The sequence below is a fragment of the Amphiura filiformis genome, chromosome 1, assembly GCF_039555335.1.
Source record: "Amphiura filiformis chromosome 1, Afil_fr2py, whole genome shotgun sequence".
Lineage (NCBI taxonomy): Eukaryota > Metazoa > Echinodermata > Ophiuroidea > Amphilepidida > Amphiuridae > Amphiura > Amphiura filiformis.
Window position 1 is genome coordinate 23,922,748 of NC_092628.1, and position 13,364 is coordinate 23,936,111.

General features: G+C 37.0%; 1 protein-coding gene and 1 long non-coding RNA gene across 2 annotated transcripts; one reads left to right on the forward strand and one right to left on the reverse strand.

Moving 5' to 3' along the window:
• Positions 1 to 2,135: 2,135 nt before the first annotated feature.
• Positions 2,136 to 4,089, reverse strand: LOC140165846 (uncharacterized). The gene is made up of 2 exons (XM_072189179.1): positions 3,626 to 4,089; positions 2,136 to 2,750 (listed from the first exon to the last, which is right to left on the reverse strand). The coding sequence occupies exons 1-2, from the start codon at positions 3,961 to 3,963 to the stop codon at positions 2,396 to 2,398; spliced, it is 693 nt and encodes a 230-aa protein (XP_072045280.1). The 5' UTR covers positions 3,964 to 4,089; the 3' UTR covers positions 2,136 to 2,395.
• Positions 4,090 to 7,327: 3,238 nt separating this feature from the next.
• On the forward strand, positions 7,328 to 10,431 carry LOC140165857 (uncharacterized). Its single transcript, XR_011860777.1, has 3 exons — positions 7,328 to 8,314; positions 8,969 to 9,106; positions 9,994 to 10,431. It is a non-coding gene; the product is annotated as an uncharacterized lncRNA (long non-coding RNA).
• The last annotated feature ends 2,933 nt before the right edge of the window (positions 10,432 to 13,364 follow it).

The following is a 13,364-nucleotide window of genomic DNA, read 5'->3' on the forward strand; positions in this document are numbered from 1 at the left end:
GAAGAACATGCAAAGAAAGACTCCAATATAAATATTTATAACATTTCATATACCGTAGACATTCCACAGTCCACACAAGAAATTGATAGTATGGGTGAGGTCATTAAATAATCCCTAAATTATTAGATGTAATTTTTTATTAGACTTTTCTTTATTTGTAACTTAAACTGGTTTACTGATTTTGCCATCTTTATATATTTATCAGTAATGTTCCATTTCCTAGGACCGGAAGCCCGTGTTGTGAGGGCCACAAACTGCGGCTACGTACAGATACGCGAACGCTGACTTGTTTTGTTCTTTATGACCAGAGGAAAAGTTCGACATATCGCACGACTCTTTAGGATATTTGGTTTAAAAGATAGAGGGTTATTGCACAAAGTACAACGAATTGGTTTGTGACCGAATGCAAGACATCAATTCATCTAAATATACAGATTTGGTGTAAAAACAACGGTTATGGAGAAAATCACGAAATAGTTAAATTTGGCCAACTTTTTTTGTACATCAATATACAGGGTTCGAATTGGCATGTGGGCGATTTGATTTGGGGCTGAATTGACGAATAGTATCGATATCGATACATCAATTCATCTAAATATACAGATTTGGTGTAAAAACAACGGTTATGGAGAAAATCACGAAATAGTTAAATTTGGCCAACTTTTTTTGTACATCAATATACAGGGTTCGAATTGGCATGTGGGCGATTTGATTTGGGGCTGAATTGACGAATAGTATCGATATTGATATTTTTACAGAGCACGTGATATTTCGATATGATGATTCGAATTGTCACGTGATCGTCAAACCTGTACTAAAGGTGTCAGTTCTGCAGGAACTGACACAAAAAATTATGAGGCTTAGGTATGGTAGTTTCGCAATTTGATACCCCATTCGCCTAATTTCGTTTAATATTATAATTTACAACACAACGGTATTTTTTAAAAGAAAACACCAAATTAAAAGTTCCAGTAAATTGGAAGTTGATTTGAATTTAGCGTGAAGATAATGGCGGCCGGGAGTGGCGGGTTTTACATACCAATTTTTTACCAACCCTCTTATCATTGTGTTCCATTATAGGTCCATATGTGACGTGTCATGTCAAAAGCAGACACTTTTGGGCAGGTTATCTTAATATCAATTTTGAGGTTTTCACATATCTTAAATATAGAGATATTTTGCTCCACAATGCCGTTTTCCCCAATGTAATCGGACTTTCCTAAACGAAGATATTGAGTTCGTAAGTTATGGTAGTATAAAATTGGAAATTGAGGTATCGGCCTTAGGTATCGGCCTTTAAAAATATTATTGACAATGTTGAGAGTACGAATTACCTTGAAAAATGTCTCAAAAAATACAAGATGCCAGTTATATTCTGGTCTGAAACTATCAGACAATATACTTTTAAAATTAATAACATCACAAATTCGCAACAAACCCAAATTGTGAAAAAATCACCCCGGCAGATTTTTGGCTATTTCTCGATTTACGATCGTGCCCAAAAGTGTCTGCTTTTGACATGACACGTCACATATTTTGAGTATAATTAAGGGGATAGAGTTGATAAAATCACCAGACTATGCATGTAGATTCTCTGGGTCACATCAGCACAAAAATGTCGGGCAACCCTTTTCTCTGTCATTCATGTGCAATCAGCGGCGGCGGAAGGATTAAAATTGAGGGGGACGAGCATATTATTACTGACATTTGCTCGCAAAGCGCGCGAAAATCTTCAGGCTATTTTTGTCAAAATGAAAGTAAATGTTTGTATTTGATAGGCCAGTGCGCGCAAAGCACACAAAATTATGCATCTATGTCCATTCACGAACACCCCCCCCCCCACCTCACACACGCACACTTACGACCTAGGTAGTACAAACGATGGACAGTATTGCACATTTTATACATAACCATGTCATCAAAATATTGTATTTGCTATCGTATCAAGTCTAAAATTTGCTATAAAATCGCGAAAACAATAATCAGAAGTATTATGTCATTCATGTATCTGCACTGACATGTCTCTTTTCCGTAAGAAGTAGGTCTACTAATACATTCTTGATAGTTGATACGCGTACAAAAACTCATTGATAGATAGGCCTAATGACTATTGCAAAATATTTTTAAAAAACATAACAATTTATAATGAAATATATTATTTTCTACCATATCAAGTCTATATTGCAAAATAGTTAGACAACAACGTATGACGTGTGTCTATCTTGTTTTTAAATTACATTCTTGATGTCAGTGTTTTTATTGAACATCTATCTCATTGAGAAAGGCCATTTCATTTTTCTTCTAAAGTCTCTCTGCTTCCAAGTTCCAACTGTGCAGGCCTACGCCGACAAAGGGCCACAAGTAGATAAATTGTCTCCAAGGCAAACATATTGTCTCATCGGTGCTTGAAGTTTTCCACAGGAACACGTTTGGTCTCAAAGATTGGCACTTCCTCTGGTACGCCAAGATGATGGGGATGATCAATTGGCAAGACCAGCTGGCATTCTCCAGTATTAACATCCATGATAACTTGAATCGATACAAATCGCTCTCCGTCAAAATAATAAGCGGATTTCAGTTGCTGGTCTTCAAAAGCATCGTGAATGTCAAAAGCATTTCTGTATGGGTCTGAGTCCATGTCTTCAAAGTTGTTCCACCTATCCTCTGCTGGATCTGTTGGAGTCGTTTCATCTCTGTTGACGCTGACAAGTTCTGTTCCTGTCGGATGGTCCAGATGCGTTGGATTTTTACTGTAAATTTGATCAAAATAAAAATAAGTCTCAAAACATTAGCATTCTCTTAATGACATGTACACGAAGGTTTAGTATTCTCGTTGGAAATACATTAGAAATATTGCAGTTCCTTTTTCCCTGTAACTGCTTCATGCATCTTTCTATTCGGTTAAAACGCTCGCTGTATTGCTTTGTTTCTTTTTTATGTCAGAACTATGCAGTGTGATAGCGCTGATGAGTTGGCGCAAAGATAATTATTAACCTCCCGCTCGAAGCTTAGCCGATTCTGGTTGGAGGAGGTAATTGAACCAGGTAGAACATTCCATAGGTGAGCTGAAGATGGAAGGAATGATCTCTGATCTAAATGTTCAGATTGGTAACGGAAGAGGGACATGGCGTTGTTGTTGTTATAAAATGTGTGTAGCCCATTACGTTAAAATTGATTTCTTCACAAAATCATTTGCACGATATCCAGCTTCCCCCTCATGAGCTTTGGCACCAGTTTCCCCTGTAAAATATGGGTGGCGTGAAAAGGACATCTATAGGGCATTTGCTCCCCCCCTCCGTCTTTTTCCCCAGTTGTCCTTGCTAACTTGGGTAATTTTCCACTCTTTTTAGGTAAAAGTAGATCAAACATTCCAAATGCTTGTTCCCTCGGTAAAAATGAATGTTCAACTATATATGATGGCCTATGTAATTTAATTTTAATCGGTTTCACTCGCAATTAAGTTGTGTGAAATGTAACATGAAAATCTTTTATACACTAAACTAAAATTGTAACATCGCTTAATAATATACATGATCTTACTGGGCTTGTTTCGCTCTTTTTCATACATCATTAGTAGGCCTATCATATTATTTTGTAAAAGTTGTAGGCCACTGCCTATACTCACCACTCTTCAAGCATTTTCTCACAATAATTAATGAGCTCTTTTCGGTCACCATCCGTGTTAAAGATGTCATGGTGGAAGCCCATAACATCACCAGGCCTTAAGTTAGGATCGGATTCCATTTCTCTGACACTGACTCTCTCTGTGGTTGACGAAGCTAGACCTTGCACCAGATTTTCCAAACGTCGACGTTTTGATGGACTAACAGTTGGTTGTACATCATGTCCGCTACCGTTGATATCGGTGATTGTTGCAGGTTTCAGTTCAATAGCTACACTACTGGAGTGATTAGTGTCGGCAGTAGACGATGCCGGTGAGTCCGAATCAAGTTCTGAGACCATGATTACCGGTAGAAATCTGTGTTTTAAATGTTGACAGATTAAATTGTTATTGTATGCTGTAATCCCGGTCTGTAAATTAAAAATAGGCCTTGGCGGTGACGACAAGCATGCAAGTTGCAACCAACGGACAGTCATGAAAGTCGTGACACGAAATTTGAAATTAAATTACGCGGCAGCGCACTGCGCGATTCACATCAGCGCGATTCACATCAGCGCGGGTATCAGGCTTTCGCGCGAACGGGCGCGTAGCATACTAACGGACCGCGTGTTGCCGATCAATGACCTGTCGTTTGAACACGCGCAGGAATGAGAGGCGCGTAAATTCAAAACAAAGTGCGGGAAATTTATCCGTTGATAACATTCATGATTTACATGAACGTGATATTTTACAAGTGGCTTTTGAACTGATTTAATTATCTGTTAGCATATTTCATTTCAAAAATCAAGCTTCACAGGAGTGCCATCAATAAACTTTGGCTAGCTCAGTCTCGGCTTTCAATAAGCTTTGAACGTTTTACAGCTCAACCTCAGGACAGGAGTCGGGAAGGAGCACTGACAACGTACATGATGGGTAACGAAGACAAGACTCCAAGTAAAGTTCTCACGGCAGTAAAGCTGCAGTCCAAATCAGACCAAACCACCGCATGCCCAAGTCCCCAAAAGAAACAATGTATGTCTATCAAGGCTTTTTCATCTTTTGGGCCAACTATCGACAAAGTAATTGCTGCAAATGTTGGACCCAACGCGTGCAAATCAAGCGTGAATGTGAATGGAAACCTTCTGCGTCCTGTATCCTCTGTAGCAGTTGGACCCACAACAACAGCGAGTTCACCTCAACAGATTCCGTTGAATTCACAAACTTTCATGAAAATTGCGACGTCTGCCAACGACTTAAATTTATTCCCTGAATTGCTGTCGGGAGATGTGGATCCTGAGAAGTTTTTGTTGAGTCATGGGCTTGATATCTTCAACAACGAAGGTCATCGCCAAGAACTGATAAGTTTTTGCGAGAGGATGCTTGCGCAAAGGTCAGTCATTATTATGTTCATGGATGATTTGATTTGTACATTTAATATATCGTGGGGAATTTTCTGCCTAGATTTAATAAAGAATGAACAAATTAAACAAATCGAAAATAATGTCAATTTTAAGAGCTAAGCAAAACGTGTTTGACGGAATGCAAGTTATTTTTGTAACGTATAAGATCTTGTTTCATAAAAAGTTAGGCTACTAGTTTTAAAACACACCCGAGTTTTCGCAGTGTAGTAATCATAATTTATTATAGTTTACGACTCTTCAACAAAATCACTTATCATTTTGTGACATGTCCTAACAATCAATGTGGTCGCTATCTTCAGTAGATAGCAGGTAGGCCTGTGTATATTTTAATATAAAGGAGCGGATATGAATATGAGTTTATGATCATTACACGTGGTCATTATGATTGACTATCGTCAGTAGATAGCAATTATGCAAATTTTAACAAAATTGATATTAATGGCCTAAACGTCTTGCATGACTGTTGATTTTTTTTACTACATTATGGTCATTATTGCTGTCTTCAGTAGATAGCAAATATACATATATTTTAGCAGAAATTAAGAAGATTCTTGCATGACTTATAATTTATATAATTTTTACTACATGGTCATTATTGCTGTCTTCAGCAATAATTAAGACACGTCTTGAAAGTATAATATTTAAAATTAGACTTCAAGTTCGACACTACTTTCGCTTATACGGTGAGCACTTTCGAACTTCTTCGTTATCAGCTGATGTTGTTAGCTCCGACTCCTAGCTCTGATGTTTTCTTGAACATTCTTGAAAGGTCTTGTGACTAGGCCTATTAATTTGTTTTACAGCATTTTCGCTATTACTGTTACTACAGAAAATAGCAACCCAGCAAACACAAAAACGTTTTAAAAACGTTTTAAATAAGTTATATTTTGGCTTTTGGTTTAGGTAAAAACGTTTTAATAACATTAAAATGTCGGGTTATATAAAGGTCATGATAACGTTTTAAAACGTTTTGTATGAAAACACACTACAACAATATTTGTAAATGTTTTCCAAAAATGTTTTTGTAAACTATTTTGGCAAACATTTTTGCCAAATGTTGTGTCAATACTTAAATAACATTATGTTAAAATATTTGAACCCAGCAAACACAGAAATGTTCTTAAAATGTTTTTTTTCAAAACCTTTTAATAACATTTAAAATATCGGGTTATATAAAGGTCATGAAAACGTTATTGAAAATATTTTGGGCAAACATTTTTCGAAAAATATTTTTCAACCCCAAAATAACATTCTGTTTAGAATGTTTTGTATCAAGTTTTCAAGAATGTTTTTGGAATGTTATTAAAACGTTTTTATACCCTTTATATAACCCGACATTTAAACGTTTTCTGTAAAACATTTTAATTTGCTGAGCAGTAGATTATCAAAAAATGTTTTTTAAGGTTATGAAAACGTTTTATACTCTTAATAATAATATACCCTTTATATAACCCGACATTTAAACGTTTTCTGACAACCTTTTATAACATTTTGCGAATGATGTCGAAAACGTTTTGTGTTTGCTGGGAAGTAGGCTTGCGCCTATTTCAATAGAAATGAATGAAACGCAATATCTTTTAATATTTATCATTATCACCATGATTATTATATTTACATGCAGTTACCAACAAGACCACATCTCGGGCAAATTTACCAATATCAACAACAACTGCGCCCTGTCGAATTATCTACCGCCATTACAACCTCGGATGCCATTGTCATTCGGCAATTCTCCAACAATTGCAGGTCCCTTCGGGAAGCTTCATACAGCAGGGCTACCAATCAGCGGGAAGATGAACAGGCCTACTATGATTGGACCATTTCAACCAGGACCTATTCAACAATATCAAAAGCCTGTTACGTCACCAGGTGGTTCCAAACCACAGCAAGCAATAGCAGCACATTTCTTTGATGGACAGAAGTTTGTGCCGGTTCAGGTTTATGTTGAAAAATGAGTCCAGATACACTCACAATGTTGAACCGTTTTTCAGATGCATTAAACAGTTGGACATTGCCAAGTATTACACAAATATAGTTTGAACCCGTACATATACCGGGGTTGCCGCAACATCAATCGTGATAATCAGGCACATATCCAGGAACTTAATACAAACCCGTCATACTAGTCAAGGGAATCTGAGTGTTTGTTCAATCATGCAGGGAAGTGCCACTCCCTGGTTCAATATCGCTTGTTTAATATTATATTTTAAAATATTGCTGGCTATGCATGATTTTGAAAAAAAAAAATGCATAAAGAGTTATGGTTCTTGAGTAAAGTTTAGGATCATCTTTTGCCCTTCCCGAGAAAACTAACACCACTAATTATGCAGGTATGAGAATTTTCCTGCTTTTGCAGGATTTCCTGCTTTTTTGTGGTCCAAATTTCCGCACTTTCTTTTAAATTTCAGCCCGTTTTTCGCCTTTTCAGCCTCATTTCACGCGCTTTTTCAGACTTTTTCAAACTTTTCAGGTCTTTTCATGGATGATTATTCTCATGGCTGACTTATATATAGGCCTATATCAAGCCCCGGGATTTGTTTTTTTTTGGGGGGGGCGGGTTGTGTTTTTGCTGTGGAATTTGACAAATTTGGACTCTGATGGGGAAGGGGCACATGCCCCTTGCCCATGATGCTACCCCACTATAACCACTATTTAGCATATATTATATAATAAAGAAAGCAACAAACTAAAATAAACTTGACTTGAAATAACCCGGGTGCCAATGACCGGGCATTGTTTACACGGATGTTGATAAAGTTGTTTGATCGGGTCTATAGTTCACGCTTATTATTTGGATATTTATGTGGGCCCAATTTGAACGTAATTTAAATAGCTCCTTCTTTTATTAAAAAGATCTTATGCTCATGCTTTTCTTGTTCTTTCCATGAATAGTTCGGCGTATAAAAAATATTCAACAAGAATACATCTTGTTGGAAAAAATCTTCGTTTTTGTTTTAATTTGAACTAAAATAATCCAACTTTGTTTTAATGGTTCATCGGATAAACTGGATGAATGACTTAAGGCAGGCATTGATATATACATTATTATTGCATTAAAACAACTGAGATATCAAAATGTTGTAAATAAATCGGTTGAGTACCGGCATAATAAAACAAGCATGGAGTTGAGAAGTAATAAACCGTTATATATTGGTATCTTTCTCGTGATTTTGTCTTTATCCACATGGAAGAAAACCGTTACCGTAAGCAAGGAATTACGGTTAAGAGTGGGGCCTAAAACCGCTTATAATGTGCTGTCTGATGTCAGGACGCCGAAACTTAACCCTAATTTGTAAGTAAAATATAACAGTGACAATTCTTTAATAATGTGCATGCTCAATAAAACAATATGTACTGTTTTAGCCGTTGACGAAAATGAAATCTGCAGTTCTTTGCACACAACATGCATCATGCATGATTAACTTTAGGTGGTACTACACCCCCTGATAAATTTTGGGACTAATTTTTCAAAAAAATTACATTTTGAGTTACCGATACATGTAGGTTATATGGGCAAGGAATCGAATTACTTCGCTGAAATTTCAGTGATTCAAGTGGTTCATTATGTTAAGAAATGAGGTACATTCTAGCGGTACCTCTTTTCTTATCATATAACGTACCGCTGAGATTCACATGTAGTAACTGGATTCCTTGCCCCTATACATAACTTTTTTTTTACCAGTGTGTTATTATTTTTTGAAGAAAAATGCAAAAATAGCCACAAATTTATCAAGGTGTGTACAATCGGTTATTGGTATTGTTTTGTTGGTGATTTTTAAAGAGAACTAAGCTGAGAAAGCCGTTTGAAGCAAAACAACGAGTTGGCTTGATAAAAAAAAGACCCTTCTTGTTTCCATCTGAATTAATTCGTGGTCAAAGTAAAAACAGAATTGTATAAGGCTTATACTTATGATGCGTATTAAATTTAAATTTATTTCTTTAACAGCATTGAAGCTAAATTTTTAAAAGAAAAAAAAGTCAGAGATGTACCAAGACGGACTTATAAAGTTGTTCAGAGGCTACCGATTGTGTTTAGTGGATTCGGCAAAACGTTTACCTACAAAATGCATGGAAAAATAACACGGTTAGTTAAACCCAACTACCACAGTAAAAAATAAAGGTTAAGATTTATGGGTGGTTTTTTTTCAACAGAATTGATTGAAACAGATGAAAGGTTTTCTGGTTTTAAAAGGGAGTCTATTGCCAGGCACTGAGGCACATGACGTATACTGAGTCCCCCCGAACTAAAAATTGATTACAACAATAAATTTGGTTAATTGTATCCTCTAATACAATTAACCAAATTTATTGTTGTAATCAATTGCTAGTTCGGGGGACTCGGTATACGTCGTGTGCCTCAGTGCCTGCATGGCAATAGACTCCCTTTTAAACCAGAAAACTTTTCCATTACCACCATTTCTTCAATGTTCATAACCCCCTTTTTATAATCTGCACCCACATGACCACCATTTTTGAATTCTATAGAACAAAATTCATGATTTCTTTTTTAATCCGCACAAAAGAAAATAAAAATAAATTTGTATTCTGTAATTCAAAAACATCTTTAGGCTTTAAAAAAACACGTCGTTTGTTTCCCGCAAACCAACATGCGGCGTGTTTTGGTTTTCTATTTAGATTTAGGTTGTATGAAATATATACCTCAAATCACAAATATTTAATACCAAATCAGTGCGGAGTAAGTTTTAGGAAAATAATTATAAAATGATTTTCATAGGATATATTGATTTCATATTGCATATTGCTTGTAAAACATAATGTATGATAAAAAAAATCTTTTGAACTTTTATCATTCATGCTTTTTTTTTCTGGATTCTGGAAGTGCGGTAAAATTGTCCAAAAACAAAATGCGGTAAAATTGACACCAAAAAACAAAATGTGCGCAGCCAACGGGAAACGAACTATACTTTTTAGCCTAATGCCCTTTCTTTTCTATACTTTTCATCTTTACAGAACCAGACGGGAAGTCGAATACCACTTTAACATCAACTTAATAATCACCAGTATAAATGCTACAATAATTCAAGCTATTAAACCTAGAACAGGACAAAGTATTTACAGCGTACTAACCGAGACGATTCATCTATCATGTCCATGGATTGCAGCAACTGCTGTAAAACATGAGATTATTAGATGTCACGATGTGTGGTTGCAGCGTATTAAAGACAAAGCTGTAAAACAATTAGATATCTAATCAGGGCCGGATTTAAATTTTTGGGGGGCCCTGGGCCAGGCCAAAATTTGTAGGCCCTAAACTCACCGTGAGGAAGACATGTGTACTCAAGTGGCCAAGTTTTAGTTTAGGTATAACATCGACAGTGACGGAGGGAGCATTACAATTTAGAGGGAGATGAACATAGATTTTACGAAGACATCTGCGCGGAAAGCGCGCGAAATTTTGTGAATTTTGCTATATAACGGGCCAGTGCGCATGATGCACGAAAATTTGTGCAATTTTACCCTATTTTGGCCCAAATTGCGTTTTTCTGGCAAAATAGGAAGATACACAAGGCAATTTGGGGGGGGCAAAAATTTGGCCATCTGGCCCAATGGTAAATTCGGCCCTGTATCTAATGATCAGGGAAAATACTAGTATTTTACAATGCCCATAATGCATTGCTTTCATTTCAATTTTCTGTACTGATTTTTGATCCAGTTCAACATGGGTTGGTACGGTAGTGACGAAAGGATTTGAATGACTAGAACACATCAAATTAATTATGTTTATTTCGTGACTGTCGACCCAATGTTTAGTCAGTCTATTGTCAACTCCGGGTGTCAACTTGAAAGCAAATGAAACACACATAATACGAAATAATAGGAGTGTCATTTGATGAAATGAGGAGAATGTATCATGTTGCAAAGGATTTTCGGAAGGGTAGTATATCTTTCTGTCTAATGATGACTTCATACATTACATTAAAGGTGTGTGGTTCGATTCTTTCTACCTTATATGGAGACATCAACAAAACAATCCGATTCCATACTCTTCTGTAAATTGATCCAGTGTTTGGATATAGAAGGCAAAATGTGTATGATCGCAATGACGCATGCCTAAAATTTTACTTGGGTTACGAGGAAAATATGATTTTTCTTAAGATACTAAAATTTGTCAGCGGGTAATGAGGAGAATGAGGCGGTCAATCGGGTCACCCACCTTTAAATGTGCACCAACAGCATTGCAGGATCAAACTAAGATTTGAATTTGTAGAAAATAGATACCGAGGGACTTTCTTAAATATTTAGCCATCACATGCAGGTCACTTTCAATAAACAAATCAATCAACAACACACGTAGTCTTTCCTGTCTCTTGGTGTCCTCACAAAACAAATCAGGTCAATCAATAACACAGCAAGCAATGCACCAATGTAGTCTTTCCTGTCTCTGGGTGTCCCCACAAAACAAACCAAGTCAATCAATAACACAGCAAGCAAGGCATCAATGTAGTCTTTCCTGTCTCTGGGTGTCCTCACACAACAAACCAAGTCAATCAATAACACGGCAAGCAAGGCACCAATGTAGTCTTTCCTGTCTTTGGGTGTCCTCACAAAACAAATCAAGTCAATCAATAACACAGCAAGCAATGCACCAATGTAGTCTGGGTGTCCTCACAAAACAAATCAAATCAATCAATAATAAAGCAAGCAAGGCACCAATGTAGTCTTTCCTGTCTCTGGGTGTCCCCACAAAACAAACCAAGTCAATCAATAACACAGCAAGCAAGGCATCAATGTAGTCTTTCCTGTCTCTGGGTGTCCTCACACAACAAACCAAGTCAATCAATAACACGGCAAGCAAGGCACCAATGTAGTCTTTCCTGTCTTTGGGTGTCCTCACAAAACAAATCAAGTCAATCAATAACACAGCAAGCAATGCACCAATGTAGTCTTTCCTGTCTCTGGGTGTCCCCACAAAACAAATCAAGTCAATCAATAACACAGCAAGCAATGCACCAATGTAGTCTTTCCTGTCTCTGGGTGTCCCAACAAAACAAATCAAGTCAATCAATAACACAGCAAGCAATGCACCAATGTAGTCTTTCCTGTCTCTGGGTGTCCCCACAAAACAAATCAAGTCAATCAATAACACAGCAAGCAAGGCATCAATGTAGTCTTTCCTGTCTCTGGGTGTCCTCGCAAATCAAGTCAATCGATAACACAGTAAGCAAGGCACCAATGTAGTCTTTCCTGTCTCTGGATGTCCTCACAAAACAAATCAAGTCAATCAATAACACAGCAAGCAAGTCATCAATGTAGTCTTTCCTGTCGCTGGGTGTCCTCGCAAATCAAGTCAATCGATAACACAGTAAGCAAGGCACCAATGTAGTCTGTGTGTCCTCACAAAACAAATCAAGTCAATCAATAATAAAGCAAGCAAGGCATCAATGTAGTCCTTCCTGTCTCTGGGTGTCCTCACAAAACAAATCAAGTCAATCAATAACACAGCAAGCAAGGTATCAATGTAGTCTTTCCTGTCTCTGGGTGTCCTCACAAAACAAATCAAGTCAATCAATGACACGGCAAGCAAGGCACCAATGTAGTCTTTCCTGTATCTGGGTGTCCTCACACAACAAACCAAGTCAATCAATAACACGGCAAGCAAGGCACCAATGTAGTCTTTCCTGTCTCTGGGTGTCCTCACACAACAAACCAAGTCAATCAATAACACGGCAAACAAGGCACCAATGTAGTCTTTCCTGTCTCTGGGTGTCCTCACACAACAAATCAAATCAATCAGTAACACAGCAAACTAGGCACCAATGCAGTCTTTCCTGTCTCTGGGTGTCCTCACACAACAAATCAAATCAATCAGTAACACAGCAAGCTGTATCTGGGTGTCCTCACAAAACAAACCAATCCATCTTTGGGTTTGCTTAAAAAAACAAAACAAATTAAGATCTTCAATACCACGGCAATTATTTGTTTGTTTGTTTGTCAAGCCGAACGCATTCACTTGAACTCGAAATTTATACAGAATGAAAGTATTCAATAAATGGTCATAAAAAGGTTTGTATAATTAGTCACAATAAAATACCGGTAGGCCCCTGAGCGGCGTGACGCTTTATCATGCTTTTTCTGCAAGCGGAGTGGTACAATTTTTGATTAATTTTTTTAAATCTTCGATGAGATCAAAATAATTATGAAAATTGGTTTTACTTGGGGTAGAAAAACAAACTTTTAATACTTACCTGGATTTGACTTTATTTAGTGATGTGCGCCCTTATTGTTGTAGCAGGTGACAAGCTGTGTGTAACCTCGCGCAGGCGCAGATTCAAAATTGCAATAATTGATTGGATCAAAATATTTTCTGATCTTCAACACCA